The sequence below is a fragment of the Eptatretus burgeri genome, chromosome 3 (genome assembly GCF_056783735.1).
Source record: "Eptatretus burgeri isolate ZD-2024b chromosome 3, Ebu_testis_v1, whole genome shotgun sequence".
In the NCBI taxonomy this organism is placed as follows: domain Eukaryota; kingdom Metazoa; phylum Chordata; class Myxini; order Myxiniformes; family Myxinidae; genus Eptatretus; species Eptatretus burgeri.
Window position 1 is genome coordinate 71,725,219 of NC_140963.1, and position 18,901 is coordinate 71,744,119.

An 18,901-nucleotide genomic window follows, 5' to 3' on the forward strand; every position below is an offset into this window, starting at 1 on the left:
CTCAGAAAATTGCTAATTTTGACATAAAAATCATACGACTACCCAAACTTTGAGAGCTAGGATGAAAATATTTTTTATGCATAATCTTGAGGTCATTCCCCACCTAAAGTCTTGAAACCATTTTGCTCTATCTCGAACACCTTGCCCGTGGCGCCCCCTTCAAGTTTGCTTTTACGCTGATTTCATCAAAGTATGGATAATCCGAGGAGTGCGAAATGCCATATAGCCTATATGACAATATATTGTTCCTGGAATGTTCCAGAGGATGTTTTGCACCAAAGGTCATAATCCTTGACCTTTGACCTTTAAAGGCCACAAAGGTCAAATTTTCAAAATTGTGGGAATCGAACTGGGTTTTCAACCTTTTTCGTCGAACCAACTCCAATAAGCTATAGCACGTATCTTGTTTCCTTATTTTAATATCCACAACATTGTTATGTGACCTTTAAAGGTTATGCAAAGGTCAAATTTTGAAAGTTGTTGAACAAAACCGGGTTTTCGACATTTTGCAGCTAATAACCTGTCACTCGTACCACATCATGTTGATCATTTTTATAACTTGGTCAAAAATTATCACATTGTCTCATCCTTGACTTCTGAAACAATCTACATCGTCAAATACCGTTCGTGAACCATTGTCGTCTTCAGACTTGTTTTGATTATTATTATTATTATTTTGATAAGGATTGCATAAGATTCTGAAAAGGAAATGTTGAAGAAAAATCTGGAGGTGAATGGTGAATTTGGAACGGCAAACGTAGAGGGTAGAAACAATCCCAACAGAAACACGTGGTTTCGGGAGGTGCGTAGTTTGAAGTGAATTATTATTATTATCATTATTTTTTTTGATAAGGATTGTGAAGATTAGGTAAAGGAAAGGTTGAAGTAAAATTGTGAAGGTGTATGGTGAATCTGTATCAGTAAACACAGATGAAAACTGATGGGTCGATGAAAAGTTGCAGGAAGAGGAAGGGGTAGAGAAACATGTGGTTTCAGGTGTATAGTTTGAAAGGATGTTAGGAAATTTATTTATTTTTTTGATGGATTTTTGAAGACTAGGTAACATTAGGGAATGGAAGGTTGTAGAAATACATCGTGAAGGTAATGGTGAAAGTGGGTTGTCTCAAATAGAAGTAAGGTGGTATGATGGCAGGTGGAGGAAGAACAGTCGGTACTCATGGATACGTGGGGAAGAGGTATCAAGTGAGAAAGGGTTTTTGTGTTTTTTGTTCCATTTTTTTAAATTTCAAGACAAAAAACAGAGGGTGTAGTTGGGTGGGATAGAAGGGGTGGGAAAAGTGGAGAAAATAAGAACTGATGGTAATAGGGAGCAAATACAAATAATAACGATCGAGCACCGAGACTGGAAAGACAGGTAGGCCTCAAGGAAAGATGAGACAGATGAGATGAGACAGATCTGGAAGATGAGACAAGATAGACGAACACTCACAAAATTGCACAAATTTTGAAGCAAAACTGAACTAGAAACACACAGTAAACATGTAGGTAACAAAAATTAACAGTCAAAACGTGACAAATAATGACCGGAAACTTAAATTTGAGAAAGTCAGCAGAGACCCCTGAGAAAACCAGCCGTCGTCTCAAAACCAGGAACTGGAAGTATTGCTATATATGGAGATGGATAGCTTCATACGAAAGATAACTACAGTTGGTGTTTATAAAGATATGAAAAAAGATGAAGATATTTATAATATAAGTAATTATGATTCTAATAACCCACTCTTTTCAAATAAGAATAAAAAGGTTATTGTTAAATTTAAAGATGAATTAGGTGAAAAGATACTAAGTGAATTTGGAAGTGTTAGATCAAAGGCATATGTTTATAAATACCTAACTCGAGGGTTAAATGAATTCAAATGTGAAAGGAAACTTAAAGGTCTGAAGAAGAGTGTATTAAAAGAGACAATGAACTTTCAACATTACCTTGAATGTATGTGGAAGAGAAAAGATGTTTATAGAGAGATGGATCTTATTAGAAATTATAAACATGAAATATTCTCAGAGACTTAGTAAGAAAGCTCTAACAGCATTTGATGACAAAATATATATGAGTGATGGAATAAATACATTACTTTATGGGTTTAAATGGATTGAAATATAAGTTTGAATGAAAAAAATATAAATAATGGCACTTTCCTTTTCCTTTTCCTCTTCTTTGACATTATATAAGATATAAAAAAATTCACAAGACAAAGAGTTTAAAATTGACAGATTTTCTGCAACATTTCTTCTCAAGCCCAAGAGTTAAAATAATGGTGTATCTAATGTGAATCTTCAATGTATGTTCTGTGAAATTTTTTTTAAATCTCAAGCCAAAGAGTTAAACATTGGTAAATATTATAAGAAAATTTTATCTCAAGTCAAAGAGTTAAAAATTGCTAAAATCTTTTATCCTAAAATTTTATCTCAAGCCAAAGAGTGAAACATTGGCAATATCACTATGAACAATTTCAGCTCTTGCTAAGAGTTTAACTGGCTTTCTTCTGTGGTGTCCATTGCTTGTGGAGGTCATTCGCATAACAATCCACCTCATCTATGAGTGGTATCAAAATGATGTGTTCTTCAGGAGGTGCTCAGACAAGAGTATTAACAAGCTCAAATGAGCTAAGATCCTCATCCTCTTAATGATGACGTCATAAAAACGAATATGACGTCATTGTGATGTATCAGGTTTGCGATAAATTATCTGTGCTAATGCCCGGCTTGATTCCCGCAAACAAAATTCAAAACAGCTTACCTAGTTTCGGAGATAATGGTATAGGCGATTTCCATTAGCGGCGATATTATGACGTCAACTTTTTTTCTAGGAAGAATTTCCAAAATCGGAGATGGTTACTGCCTGCTCGTGGGCTTTCTGCATATACATGGCAAGTTTCACGAAGATCTGATTAAAACTCTGGGTTGTGAAACAAAAAAATGTCAAAAAATAGGAATGACGTCATAAAAATTGATATGACGTCATAGTGATGTATCATATGTGCGGTAATTCATCTCTGCTAATGCCCTGTTCGATTCCCACAAACATAATTCAAAAAGCTTGCCTAGTTTCGGAGATAATTTTTTAGGCGATTTCCATTAGCGGAGATATTTTGACGTCATAACTTTATTTCTAGGAGGAATTTTCAAAATCGGAGATGGTTACTGTCTGCGCAGGGTATTTTTACATATATATATGCCAAGTATCAGGAAGTTTCAATGAAAACTGTAGGCTGTGAAACAAAAAAGTCCACAAGAAGAAGATGAAGAACAACAACGTGAGTAAGACTTAGAGATCCTCCACAAGGATCTAAAAAAGGGACATCATTTCTCTGCTCAACAAAGATACTTAAACCAAGAACCAAGTTCAGGGAAGCTCGATGGTGATGAGCGTTATTAGAAAATTATGTTATTCCTTAAAACAAAACATAAACAAATATTTATAGAATCTCTATTTGACTACTCAATTTGGTTAAATAAATGATCATATGAAAGGTAGGTGAAGGCCAGCCCCACAGGGGGGTAGTAGTGTCAAAAGGGAGGTGTTTGATGAGGTAATGTGTTCCTGTTTGAAAAAGGAGAAATATGAGTGAGCGTAAGCAAGCGAATATTTAGACTTTGAGAAATGGGGCACATTACTGCACCAAACCCTCCCTTTTGACACTACTCACATGGATGCCTTTAACCACAATCAGGAGGTTAAGGCTGTCTTTGGATGAATGCTCTGCAGTGGAGGAATGCTTTGAATGACAAGCAAGAGAATGCGTTGGATGTTTTTCTTGCATCACATGCACATAATTTTGTCCATTCAAAAGTCTTCATAATCATCGGACAGTTCCATTATATCTTCCTGGCATTCACTCTTTCCAGCTCAGCATCCTAGTTCTCATCTTCACAATAGAGAATAGACATAATATCATCCAGGAATGGGTTTTATTGTCCACTGGACAGACATGTTGTCTGTCTAACCATAAAAAGATGGGTTCAGGGCATCGGTCAAGGCCACGGATGACAATCTCCATATGCGGCAGACATAGTTGGCTCGCTGGGTGTGCAAGACCAAACTCTCCTTTCAGGGTAGTAGCAGACAGGTCAACTATTTGTCCATCTTTGTTATATTTCTCCCAGAATATCTGCTGCCATGATGTGTTCGCACTCTCCAATCACTTTCTCGAATACATCATGCAGACATAATCCTCCAATACGTCCATTAGTTCATCGTCAACTTTTCAATCTGATGAAAGCTCAACAAGCATCAATGTACTTGGGATCCTTTTGCAGGAGAATGAAATCATTGCTTGTGAAGGCATGTAGTCTGACCACAGCCTTCTTGACAGGAACAGACAGGTCACAGCTGGCAATATTAAATATTGCTCTGCTGTGTCCATGACCATTATATTGTCCATGACCATATGCCATGTTCAGCTGTGTCCATGACCATATGCCATGTTCAGCCTCAGGAAAAAGTGCCTGGAGAATAACTGATATATCAGTGTCTCCAGATGGTGAACATACAATGACAGGACCAGGACTGGTTGTGACAGCATGTATGACATGAAGGGCTATTTTGGTATCAGCTTCTTCATGGCGAGAGTAAAGGAGCTCAACTGGTGTTGACTCCTTTGTTGTCAGGTAGCACTTTTCCATTTCAGAGAAGTAGATATTCTGTTTGGCCAGCAATGTATGATGATTCTCCTTTCACACCTGCAGGATCAATTAAATCAGCTGTATCTGTTTGAAAGGAAATTATTGAAGTTAGTTGGTACTTTTGGCTTGGGGCCTTTTATAATGTACTGTTTGCAACATTCCCTTTCACTTCTCTCTCCCTCCTTGATTGATTTGTCCACGATGCATATCATTAATAATTTCTATTCTGTTGTGTTTCTGGTGGGAAGAAGGTTGAAAATTTTTATGGCCAATTATTCAAACATCTCAGGAATCTGTGTAATGATCCCTACTGTTGCCATCAGATCAATAATATCAGCAGAGAGAGACAGAAATTTATTTGCTGGTAGCACATCTGGGTCCAACAGTTTACAGTTTTCATTTAAAAGTCAAGCAGCTTGCTCTTCACTGTTTATATTCTTGTTCAAGCTGGATGTGCAAGATACAATGGTGTGGGCCCAAAACAGGAACACAAAACTTTGTCAATGTCCACAGAAGCATTGTGTTTATTTGAATAGGTCACGAGTTTTCCCAGTACAGGGTGTTTCAAAAAGAGTGATGCATCATTAAATGTTTATTTACAAAGAAGAAACAGAAACCTCAGGAACGTGAACCAAACATTTCTTGAAAGCTTATGACATGGAATTTTCTATCTCTGATTGTTATTGCACAAAGTCACTGTTAGAGTTCGTGAGACCCCAAGGTCTGAAATTGGCATTTAAGGAAAATCCTTGTAATTGACGTTTTTGATGTGTGCCCCTCCACGGCTCAGACAGGCATTGATCTTGACTCCAAAGTTCTGTCAAACTTTATTGTAGGTCTCATGTGGCACTGCCTGGAGGTAGTCTAACATCTCCTGTTTCAGATCATCCAGTGTGGCAGGGCAGTTGGTATCCACCCTGTCACTGAGCCAATTGCACGTATCAAGTCTCCTTCTCATGTCATCTTGCCTCAGTTTATGCCTAATAGAGATGATGTACAGGAAAAGCTTCGGTTTCTAATTGAGGATACACCAGACTGATGTTGGTTGGATGTCTAGCTCCTGGGAACACCAGCAGTGGAACTTCTTGGGACTGTCCACTGCAGAATCCTGCACGGTGTCGATGTTTGGTTGGTTCTTGGTTACTGATGCTGGTCTGCCACTGTTGCCCTTGCTCTGGCTGTGCACCACTGTACCCTTGTGCTCAAACATTTTTACAATACATTGAATGGCACAATTTGTGGGTCAATCACGTGTTCTGAGGTCGTATTCCCGGCAGAACCTCCGGCGGGTGTCCACATATGATTATCTCACACCACAGAGCCACCATGTTTGTCTTCTGCTTCACTGTCAATGGCATAGTTGAGTTAGGAGCTAGAAATCCCAAGGAAAAAATATCATGATAACACCACCATCCATCCATCCATTGGGACCATACTCTGTGCAGAGCGTTGGTGCTGCCGAAGCAGTCTCCTTGGCTATTGGGCACAATCCTGGATGGGTCACCTCTCCGACACAGTATACCAGCATGCTAGCACTCATTTTGCCGACCCCGGAAGGATGACAGGCCGAGTTAATCCCACCTGGTATGAATTAAACAGCTCAGGGGGATTTGAACTCAGGACCCTCGGATCCCAAGCCCGCCACCCTAACCATTAAGCCATCACCAGGCATATTGTAGGTCTCATGCTCTTCCAGTTCAACACTATGCAAATCAGTTCAATGCAATGAACTTATGCTATGCAAATGTATCTTCTGTGAATCATCATCTGGGACTATGCAAATCCAGTTCAACACCACCAAACCTTGAAAAGGAAAATGGTATAGGTGAAAAAACAAAGAAATGGCAGGAAGTTAAAGTTGTATCCATCTTTTTGAAACACCCTGTATGTCTTTTAATTGTCAGCTCTTTTAATCTGCCTTTAACAGATATCGTCACCTTTTTGTTTGCATCCTTGAAGGTTTGAAGTGATGCTTTAGCAGAAGGGTGAAATAATTTGATATGGTCTTCTTCCAGCCTCTCTTTGGCGAAGGCTTCAACATCTTTTTTTCCTTGTTCCATCACCTGTGAGGCTCATCTCAATTTCGGACACAACAGGTGCTCATGAAGATAAGTTGTACAACCTTGAAACATCAAGGTCAGCACTGAAAAGGTTGATAAACTCATTAGCCAGGACAGTCAATACTGTTTGGACATACTATTCCGGTTTCTTGATTTCAAATGGCCTGCATGACTCCTGGCGATTCTCAGCTGAACTTTGAAGGCCAATTATCTCCGACAGGATATCAAATTTTTTTTTATGAGTTGTGATTGATTCAACACCTAACATGGATCGAACTAGGAATGGATGGTTTAATTGATCTTTCTGGTGTGTGATGAGAATCGTCATGGATTGCTGAACAACTAGAAGATCTCCTTCTCTAAATAAAACAAGTGCTGTCGAATAACAAAGGAATCAACAACAGTTGTTGAGGTCCTTTCTTCTGACAATGAAGAAGCTGACCCAAAATAGCCCTTCAGGTCAAACATGCTGTCACAACCAGTCCTAGTCCTGTCATTGTATGTTCACCAGCTGGAGACAAACATACAGTGGGGAGAACAAGTATTTGATACACTGCCGATTTTGCAGGTTTTCCCACTTACAAAGCACGTAGAGGTCTGTAATTTTTATCATTGGTACACTTCAACTGTGAAAGACGGAATCTAAAACAAAAATCCTGAAAATCACATTGCATGATTTTTAAATAATTAATTTGCATTTTATTGCATGAAAAAAGTATTTGATCACCGACCAACCAGTAAGAATTCCAGCTCTCACAGACCTGTTAGTTTTGTCTTAAAGAAGCCCTCCCATTCTCTACTCATTACCTGTATTAACTGCACCTGTTTGAACTCGTTATCTGCATAAAAGACAGCCGTCCACACTCAATCAATCAGACTCCAACCTCTCCACAATGGGCAAGACCAGAGAGCTGTCTAAGGACATCAGGGACAAAATTGTAGACTTGCACAAGGCTGGGATGGGCTACAGGACAATAGGCAAGCAGCTTGGTGAGAAGGCAACAACTGTTGGCGCAATTATTAGAAAATGGAAGAAGTTCAAGATAACAGTCAATCTCCTTGGTCTGGGGCTCCATGCAAGATCTCACCTCGTGGAGCCTCAATGATCATGAGAGAGGTGAGGGATCAGCCCAGAACTACACGGCAGGACCTGGTCAATGACCTCAAGAGAGCTGGGACCACAGTATCAAAGAAAACCATAAGTAACACACTACGCCATCATGGATTAAAATCCTACAGCGCACGCAAGGTCCCTCTGCTCAGTCCAGCGCATGTCCAGGCCCGTCAGAAGTTTGCCAATGACCATCTGGATGATCCAGAGGAGGAATGGGAGAAGGTCATGTGGTCTGATGAGACCAAAATAGAGCTTTTTGGTTTAAACTCCACTCGCCGTGTTTGGAGGAAGAAGAAGGATGAGTACAACCCCAAGAACACCATCCCAACCATGAAGCATGGAGGTGGAAACATCATTCTTTGGGGATGCTTTTCTGCAAAGGGGACAGGACGACTGCACCGTATTGAGGGGAGGATGGATGGGGCCATGTATCACGAGTTCTTGGCCAACAACCTCCTTCGCTCAACAAGAGCATTGAAGATGGGGCGTGGCTGGTTCTTCCAGCATGACAATGACCCGAAACACACAGCCAGGACAACTAAGGAGTGGCTCTGTAAGAAGCATCTCAAGGTCCTGGAGTGGCCTCGCCAGTCTCCAGACCTGAACCCAATAGAAAATCTTTGGAGGGAGCTGAAAGTCTGTGTTGCCCAGCGACAGCCCCGAAACCTGACGGATCTGGAAAGATCTGTCAGGAGGAGTGGGCCAAAATACCTGCTGCAGTCTGTGCAAACCTGGTTAAGAACTATAGGAAACATCTGATCTCTGTAATTGCAAACAAAGGTTTCTGTACCAAATATTAAGTTCTGTTTTTCTGATGTATCAAATACTTATTTCAGGCAATAAAATGCAAATTAATTATTTAAAAATCATACAATGTGATTTTCAGGATTTTTGTTTTAGATTCCGTCTTTCACAGTTGAAGTGTACCTATGATAAAAATTACAGACCTCTACGTGCTTTGTAAGTGGGAAAACCTGCAAAATCGGCAGTGCATCAAATACTTGTTCTCCCCACTGTATATCAGTTATTCTCCAGGAACTTTTTCCTGAGGTTGAACATGGCATACATCTGGATAATGGTCATTAAAACAACAGAAAAATATTTAATATTGCAAGCTGTGACCAGTCTTTTCCTGTCAAGAAGGCTTTGGTAGGACTACATGCATTCACAGGCAATTATTATGTGTCTGCTTTTTTTCAAAAGGGGAAGAAGATCTGTTTCTTGCTCCTGCAAAAGAAACCCAAGAATATCATTGGGTTTGTTGAGCTTGGATCAGATTTAAACATAGACTATGGAGTAATGGGTGTGTTGGAGGCATACGTCTGCATAATGTATGGTCGAAAGTGATCAGAGAGTGCGAACACATCACTGCAGCAGATATTCTAGGAGAAATATAACATATATGGACAAACAGTTCAACTCTCTCTGCTACCCCTCTGTGAAGAAGAGTTTGGTCTTGCTCACCCAGCGAGCCAACTATGTCTGCCGCTTACGGAGATTGTCATCCGTTTCCTTGATTGATGCCCAAAACCCATCTTTGTATGTTTGCATAGCTGATCTGTCTGTTCAGTGGACAAAAATCCCATTCCCGGATCATATTATGTTTATTATTTGTTGTGAAGATGAGGACTCGGATGCTTGCTGGACACAAGTTAATGCCAGGATGATATAATGGAACTGTCCGATGATGATGAAGACTTTTGAATGGACAAAATGTGTGATGCAACAAAAATAATTCTGAGCTGGAAGGGCACTCGGTAGAGCGCATACCTCCGCCATGCATCACCTGATCCAGGAAAACATATCGGGCTCAATAACTTTGTGAAATACCATGCTATATTATTGTTTTGGGCCCAATCTCTCAATGGTGAAGAATCACTTCAAAAAATTAAAATACTATTGTACCTGGATCTACACCAAAATCGAATAAATTTGTCCTTGTCACACATCCAACCTGTCCACCAAGTTTCATCCAAATCCGCCCACAACTTTTTGAGATATCTTGCTATATATCGTTTTTGGCCCTTTGTCTCAATGGTGAAGAATCACTTTTAAAATTTCAGGAGCCGGATCCAGATTCAGATCTTCACCAAAATCGAATCAGTCATCCTTGTAACACACCCAACCTGCCCTCCAAATTTCATCCGAATCTGTCCACAACATTTTGACATGTCCGGCACACAAACAAGCAAACAGAAAAACAAAGAAGAAAAAGATCATGCAGAGCATGATACTTGCAAAATCCACCCCCCCAAAAAAATCCACCCCACCCCCAAAACTTGCAAAAGGTTGCCATGGATACATCAAATTGTCCATTTCTTGAAGATTTTAATTTACAATCTTCATCAAAGCTCAGGTCAATCAGACGAAAATCGATTATTTTTCAGATTTAAATTGATGGTTTCAGAAGTTTGACCTTGAGGTGACCTTTGACCTTTTGACATCAAATAGTTGTTTTCCAAATTCAGTGATACACGATGCAATTATAGATTAATTTTCAGGTTTAGCTGATGAAAATTGATGATTTTTCATATGAAATTTGATGATTTTAGAAGTTTGACATTGAGTTGACCTCAAAAAGAGTTGAGCTTTTGACCTCAAAAATAGTTGCTTTCCCAATTCAGTGATGGACTATGCAAATCCAGTTCAACTTTCAAGTCAATCACATGAAAAATGACGATTTTATAAATTTGACCTCAAGATGACTTTTGACCTCAAAATCAATTAAACTTCTCAGTTGAAACTACCTCTACAATTTAGTATAGTTTCATGATGATCGGAATGGAATTGTGACCTGATTGACAAAGAGACAAACAAACAGAAAGAATAACAAAATCGACTGACCAATGTACTTGAAAAATCTTCGATTTTTCAAGTTAACAAACAGGCAGACAGGGGTGAAAACATAACCTCCTTCCACCTTCTGTGGCAGAGGTAATAACAATCAATGAGTGTGCACAGAAATTTCACAAATGCCGAATTGTGCAGTTCAAACAACTGAAGTTGAAAATTAAGTGCATTTCAGCACTTAGTGGATCATTGTTTTTAAAAGACGTCTTGGTGTTTACACGTTGATATTTTTGATGCTTTGACATGTGCAAAAACGTTGAATATAGTTGGATATTTCAACAACAGAATAAAATCATATGCATTTTACGATGGATACAGTGGACTTGGCAAATAAGCTTAAGATGAAGATATTCAATTGACAAACAACGGAAGATCTGAATATAACGAGAATTAAAAAGTGATACCGTTCAAATCTGCATGAAATCTAAGTGGTAGGTTTTCCTTCTGAACTTATGTGTGCTTCTAACATGTACAGTGCAGAAAGAAAGTCTACACCTGCTTTCAAATTTTTCACCTTTTGTTGCCTTATAGCCTGGAATTACATTGCATTAAATCAGACTTTTTCCAACTCTATTTACATCATAACTCACAACTTCCAAGTGAAAAAAAATCCTACAAATTACAGAAAATATATTAAAAATACAAAACTAGAATATCTTGGTTGGATATGCTGGACAACCCCAACAGGGTTGTCCAGCATACTTCCCAGCCTCCCTCGACTTTCTTGTTCCACCCCCATTCACATGGATATGGAAACTCTGGAGCCGCGATCATCATCTGGGCCTAGCAGTGACCAGCCTGGAAGGCAGCCCTCTTTATGTGCTGCAGGCTGTTTCGGAGTCAGACAATCAATTGCTCTGCCTTTCTGAGTGAACAGCTGTTTCCTTGCCTTGTTGGCACTTCTGGCGACTGGTGCGATCATATAGCAGGATCACAAATCGATCCAATGACCCCAGCCATTCCTCTATGGATTGTGGGCTTGGCCAAGCAACCAAGGCACAGAATGCTGGGGTGACATCGCCATATGTGTTCCAGGTGTCCCATGCAGTCCTCTTGCCTTTGCCTCCAAAACAGGACACCGTGTTGCACACAGTGAAGGCATGGAACACTGGCAAGGTGACACACTGATCAGGACCCAGTGCTCTGGCTATCTCATGAGTGGCAAGGAACTGGAAGCTCTTCCAAGCACCAAATGCAACCCACAGTTCAGAGATGTCGAGGCGCTGGGCTGATGTTATGGCCAGAATTACATCTGTTTCAACTGTGCATATTGACACTTTGTTGTGCCCTTGCCACACAGCATCTTCCAGGTGGAGTAGGATGTGAGTGTTGGCCTCTTCATGGGTGCATGGAGCCAGACCCAATAAATCTTGGTGATTTGTGCAAAGTGCATCTCGCTCCCACCCCTTTCCCTCTCTCTCTCTCTCTCTCCAGCCCCTATCCCTCTCTCTCGCCCCTATCCCTCTCTCTCGCCCCTATCCCTCTCTCTCGCCCCTATCCCTCTCTCTCGCCCCTATCCCTCTCTCTCGCCCCTATCCCTCTCTCTCGCCCCTATCCCTCTCTCTCGCCCCTATCCCTCTCTCTCTCGCCCCTATCCCTCTCTCTCGCCCCTATCCCTCTCTCTCACCCCTATCCCTCTCTCTCACCCCTATCCCTCTCTCTCACCCCTATCCCTCTCTCTCACCCCTATCCCTCTCTCTCACCCCTATCCCTCTCTCTCACCCCTATCCCTCTCTCTCTCTACCCTATCCCCCTCTCTCTCCCGCCCCATCCCCCTCTCTCTCCTGCTCCTTCCCCCTCCCGCAAATTCCCTCCCCCCACCCCTTCCCTCCCTCCTTCCCCTCCCTCCTCTCTCTTCCTTCCCCTCCTTCCTCTCTCCATCTTCCCTCCCTCTTCCCTCCCTCCTTCCCCTCCCTCCCCCTCTCCTCTCTCCCTCCCCCAATATTCCCGTCAGCGAAGTATTGTATTTGTTGGTGTGAAATAAAAAACAGTTGTCACATCCTATTATATAGAAAATATTACATAACACTTTCTGCGAAGTTGAACCATGATGAGACATTTATTGAATACATCAAGCAAAAATGGTAAAGGTTTGACAATCTTTTCACCACTACCCCATCACCACCCCCCCTTTTTTCCCCTTCATTTCTCTCCTCACTCATTCTACTCTTTCTCAGCTCCACTCCTTTCTCTCTCTTTTCCTCCATACTTCCTTTATTTTTCTTATATAAAATCCCTCAATTCAGCCCCCCACATGTATGGGATAAAAAGACAGTCTCCAGTACTGCTACTCTTTTTGGAATAACCACACATTTTGCAAACAAGGGTGCCCATTCATTCTTACATTGCCTTGCTGAGCTCTGGTGTAGCCGAATCCTTCAACCACCAACTTCTCTTCCACATCCGCATCAAGCATGCCTGGTACAATCAGTGAGAATCTGCAGTCACATAAGTATGTGTTAGGCATGACTCAGGTATACAAATCAAACTGAGTGGGAATTTGGTTACACAAGTAATATCGTTGCATGGTTATGCTCCTGACAGTTGTTCACATCTCCAGAAACTTATCTTAGAGATCCACAGGATGACACAAAAAGGTAAAGTACATATACCTAAAAATGATTTAAAAACAAAAAAGCCTTGAAGCTGCAACAGTGTAATGCAGAAGTACATTCAATATTTAAAATCACTGCAGTAAAAGGCACTTAACAATATCCAGGTAAAAACAGGCCCAAACCAGAGTAATCGCTCTCCAGACCCAGCCTAAGCCGACGATCCCAAGAAATGGATGGGATTCATAAGGAAACTTCAACACAATCCTGATGAGTCCACATGACACATAATAACTTTGCAGTATGTGCTGTACATCCCATTATCGTAATTTATCAATATTGTTTGGAAAACTATGATTTTTGTGTATTTAGTACACGGAACAAGTTTGTGTATTATTTTTATGATAGTTCAATAAGCAATGTAAAGATTGCATTATTGGGCCACACACAAAAGGTTTAAATGCTCAGCAGGTGCCATTTAATTTTGTAGCTCTGTAAAAATGTATTGTTGAATTTTAAATAAATCTGCTCTTAACTGCCAGCCTGAGGGCGAGGAACATTTGAACGTACATTGGCATATGCTTTATCTGTGGCTGATTCAAACTCTCAGTTCATCCAGAACCAAAAAACATCAGTGGAACATGGGAAACGATCATTGAACGAATGCACTGGAGAGAGTTGGAGTTTTGAGACTAGAGAGATATGAACAAAGGGCAGTTGTGTTCGAGATTTGAAGAGAGTCGAGCATTGAGGAAGACACAATGATACAATAACGGAAGAGAAGAAAGAGGATTGAGAGGAAAGGAGTCACATCCAGCGTTTTCAGTTGTTTCACATGGCAGATTCAGGCTCAACAAAAGCGACGACACGTGTTGTATTCCACTGCATTGTTTTACACACTGCCAATCAAACCAACATCTCAGGGCTTTCTCACCTGGACCCACTGTTCACTGTCAATACCTTCAAACACTCCTTTATACAAAACGGTATTGCCACTGCAGCTTTATGCGTGCCATGATTGCCTTCAAAAATCTTCAGCCTGAACACTGAACAAGTCAACACCTCAATGGTATTTCTACTCCCCCAAAAGTTATTTGCCAAATGAAATGTGCAAGTAACGGTGGTTGATATGGTCTCTCTGAATTTACTATGTTTACTCCCATCCTCTGTCCACTTTTCCTGTTAATTTATTCCCTTCCTTGTTTTCTCCAACTATGGCCCCACTGCACAACTCTCATTTTGTTGGCCATTTTAACCTGTGTCACCTTCCATGATTCTTCCATGTAATGAAAGAATTTCATCATTCTTCCATGAGCCTCCGAGATTTTTTTAAAACAAAAAAAAAGACTGCTCAACCCTTTCAAAAAATTGATTTTTCAGCTGTTACCAGGTCCTCACAGTGTGTGGAACCTTCATCTGAAATGCCATGAAGTACAGGTGATGATCTTGGTGGTATTGTTACTCATAAATAGTCAACTTCATTCCAAACCTTGGTAGACTGGTATTTCTCAAGCATAGTACAAGATCGAGATCTTTGTTCAACATCATGAAACCTTATCCACAGAAGAAAAGTAAATTATCAAGCACAGAAACAAAAATAGTTCATGACAATGTTAATTAACCAGAATGTCACACCTCCACCTCTCCCCTCTTTCTTCCCTATTCTTTGCATTATAAATTTGGATACTTACAAAAAGAACAACATGATTAGCACAGCGAATCTTCAAAATTCTGTTAAAATAGTAACAATGAAAATACAGAATTAATATCAAAATGCAGAACATAGATAAGCTAACTCTTGCCAGGCAGAATAAAGACATTCAAAGCAAATAAAAGGCAAAACTCACTGTGGTGTGGCATTTGTTAAAGACAGCACTATTAAAAAATACCAAATGGAATTCATGTTGATACTTGTACTGAATATCCTTTCGGTTCGCTGAAATATATAGACATTGTTACTTTGGCTAATATTTAACCCCTTGTTTGGTTTTAAATCAATGGCATTTTTGCTAATCATCAATCAGAGATTATCCAGCCTGGTTCTTTAACTTTGTGCACCCACTCCATTGTCTGATCATAATCGTTTTAAAGATGTTTTTTGTTTCATAATTACACAAATGGTATGATGATCAGTAATCAAATATTGGTGTCATAAACAATGCAAAACAGAAGGCTTTGAAAGTGCCAATAAGACAATTTGTGTTCTACAATGTTCAAGTATATAATTCAGTTGAAATAAAATTAAGCTTTTAAAGGCCATAGAAAATAAATTCCGAAAGCTTACCGCTGTTAAGGCAGTGTTGTTTACACCCTCATATTTGCCACGTTACATCCACATGATATGTGTCTCACTCTTAACAGTTTGAAGAGCAGCTGAGTGCATAATGGCATCTAACTATTTTATCAAACTATGACATGGCAAGTAAAAAGTCGGCTAAGGTGCTGAAAACAAACATACATAAAATCAAATTATCATCTTGTCATTCAATGAACAGTACGTTCTCCAAGCATAACTTCCTTGCGGCGTAAAAGTTTAAAGTGCATCATTGCATTGCATAACAGGTTCTGATAGCATTGACAAACATGTGCCATTTCCCGAAAGTCCAGCTCAATGCTGATGGTTGGAATTGGAAAAACGATATATTTTGGCATCTTGACATAAAACTGAAACTGAACATTATGTCACCTTAATATATAAGCCTTGAGACGATTGATACATCGATATATATACATATATATATATATATATATATATATATATATATATATATATATATATATATATATATATATATATATATATATATGAGGCGCCGCGAGGAGGAGTGATGTAGGGGATACATCGGCCATTTTGGAGTTAATGCCATAGAGCAGTATTTTAACCCTTACCCTATCATCATCATATCATTAAAAAATGTCGCTTTTTTTTAATCACATAATTTTTAGACGGACCTCGTACATATACGTATATATATATATATATATATATATATATATATATATATATATATATATATATATATATATATATATATATATATATATATATATAAAGTTGAAAGTGTGTCTGTCTGTGTGTCTGTGTGTGTGTTTCTCTGTGACCTATGCACGTGAAAAGTACAAGACTGATCCTCACCAAATATCACATGCTGACAGAACATGTACCCGGGAGTGTCTAACTGTAAAAGAATTGTACTTCCAACTTCCGGTTTCCGAATTATGACGTCATCACCTGATTTCGTAACGTTGATTTTTCAAATTCAGCCGATTGACATGGGGCCAACGCCATTTGCAATAGAATGAAAAAATAATACTAGTCAATTAAAGACAATGACTTCCGACTTCCCGGTTTCCAAATTATGACGTCATCACCTGATTGCGTAACGTTAATTTTTCAAGTTCAGCCGATTGACATGGGACCAACGGAATTTGCCAGAGAATGAGAATTAATTAAGTCGCAAATGATGGCATGAAACCAGCCTCACATTGTTGAGGCATTATGGTTTTTTATCTGATGCAGCAATAAATCTTAACATTTTTGAACTCGAGTCTTCTGCATATAAAACATGGCGGGGAAAATATAATATTATAGTTGTGATGAAAAAAAAATAATAATGGTGGCAGCCTCTACAATTTTACAATTAACTGTGACATATACTCCTTCAGACCCGCCGTCATCCACGGGATTCCTGTGCGGAGCATGGGTATCCATGCTAGTATATATATATATATATATATATATATATATATATATATATATATATATATATATATATATATATATATATATATATATGGCCTCGTGAGGAGGAGTGATGTAAGTGACATTTTTTAATGATATGATAATGATAGGCTCGGATGATAGGGTAAAGGTTAAAATAGTGCTATATGGCATGAACTCCAAAATGGCCGATGTGTCCCTGACATCAATCCTCCTCGCGGCGCCTCATATATTATATATATATATATATATATATATATATATATATATATATATATATATATATATATATATATATATATATCTTCTTCTTTCGGCTGCTCCCGTTAGGGGTCGCCACAGCGGATCATCCGTAATGATCCGCATAATGATTTAGCACAGGTTTTACGCCGGATGCCCTTCCTGACGCAACCCTGATCGCCTCTTACGACAGGGATATGGTACACCTATTCTAACTGGGGCATACACCGGCCCAGTACACTGGTACTCACTTCGCCGACCTCGGAAGGATAACAGGCTGAGTCAACCTCCTGGTGTGTACTAATTCAAGCGGCCAACGGGGTTTGAACTCAGGACCTTTTGGATCCCAAGCCGCTACCCTAACCACTTCGCCAACACGAGGTTTGTTTATATGTATATATATATATATATATATATATATATATATATATATATATATATATATATATATATATGTATGTACATATATATATATATATATATGTATATATATATATGTATGTACATATATATATATATATATATATATATATATATATGTATATATATATGTATGTACATATATATATATATATATATATATATATATATATATATATATATATATATATATATATATATATATATATATATGTATATATATATATATATATATATATATATATATATATATATATATATGTATATATATATATATATATATATATATATATATGTATATATATATATATATATATATATATATATATATATATATATATATATATATATATATATATATATATATATATATATATATATATATATATATATATACATATATATGTATATATATATACATACATATATACCGGGCGTAGTGGCGTGCGCCTGTAATCCGGCTACTCGGAGGCTTGGGTTGGAGGATCGCTTGAGGACGGGGGCTCTGCACTGGGCAGGGTGTAGAGCAGCCCGGAATCATGGCGAAACCCAAATCCTGATCCCTGTGTCGTAAGAGGCGACCAGGGTTGCGTCAGGAAGGGCATCCGGCGTAAAACATGTGCCAAATCACGATGCAGATCATACGGATGATCCGCTGTGGCGACCCCTAACGGGAGCAGCCGAAAGATGAACAACATATATACATACATATATACGTCTACATATATATATATATATATATATATATATATATATGTATATATTTATATATATATATATACATATATACATATATACGTCGATATATATATATATATATATATATATATATATATATATATATATACACATACATACATATATATATATGTATATACATATACACATACACATGTACGAGGTCCATCTAAAAATTAACGGGACTGACCTCACAGAAATTTAATTCCAAAAAAAAATATTGAAATCACAGCTTGTCCCCTTCAAAATAGTTTCCCTCCAGTCACACACTTGTCCATCCTCTTCTTCCATGCTTCGATGCACTACCGGAAGGCTTCTTCTGGAATCCTACGGAGCTCCGTCATCACGGCCCTTTTGATGGCCTCCACATCAGGAAATCGGGTCCCCTTGAGCTTGGGGAATAGGAAACAAAATCACAAGGGGCCAAGTCTGGAAAATACAGGGGTTGCTCCAGAGTTGGCACGCTCCTCTCCGCCAGAAACTGTCGGATTCTCAGGGCACTGTGAGCAGGGCGTTGTCATGGTGGAGCACCCAGGCGTTGTTCTCCCACAGATCCCTCCTC

The 18,901-nt window shown here is 39.0% G+C and overlaps 1 protein-coding gene across 4 annotated transcripts in view; it reads right to left on the reverse strand.

Moving 5' to 3' along the window:
* LOC147030159 (complement C3-like) overlaps window positions 1–18,901 on the reverse strand; it is a 741,443-nt gene that overhangs the window by 594,293 nt on the left and 128,249 nt on the right. For 2 of the 4 annotated variants that reach the window (XM_085873916.1, XM_085873917.1), the window contains exon 3: window positions 13,013–13,106. In XM_085873916.1, coding sequence (XP_085730042.1) covers window positions 13,013–13,106 — 94 coding nt within the window. Of the gene's footprint in view, window positions 1–13,012; window positions 13,107–14,911; window positions 14,941–15,067; window positions 15,167–18,901 lie in introns of those variants that run through there. The other 2 variants (XM_085873918.1, XM_085873919.1) reach the window with 2 other exon arrangements.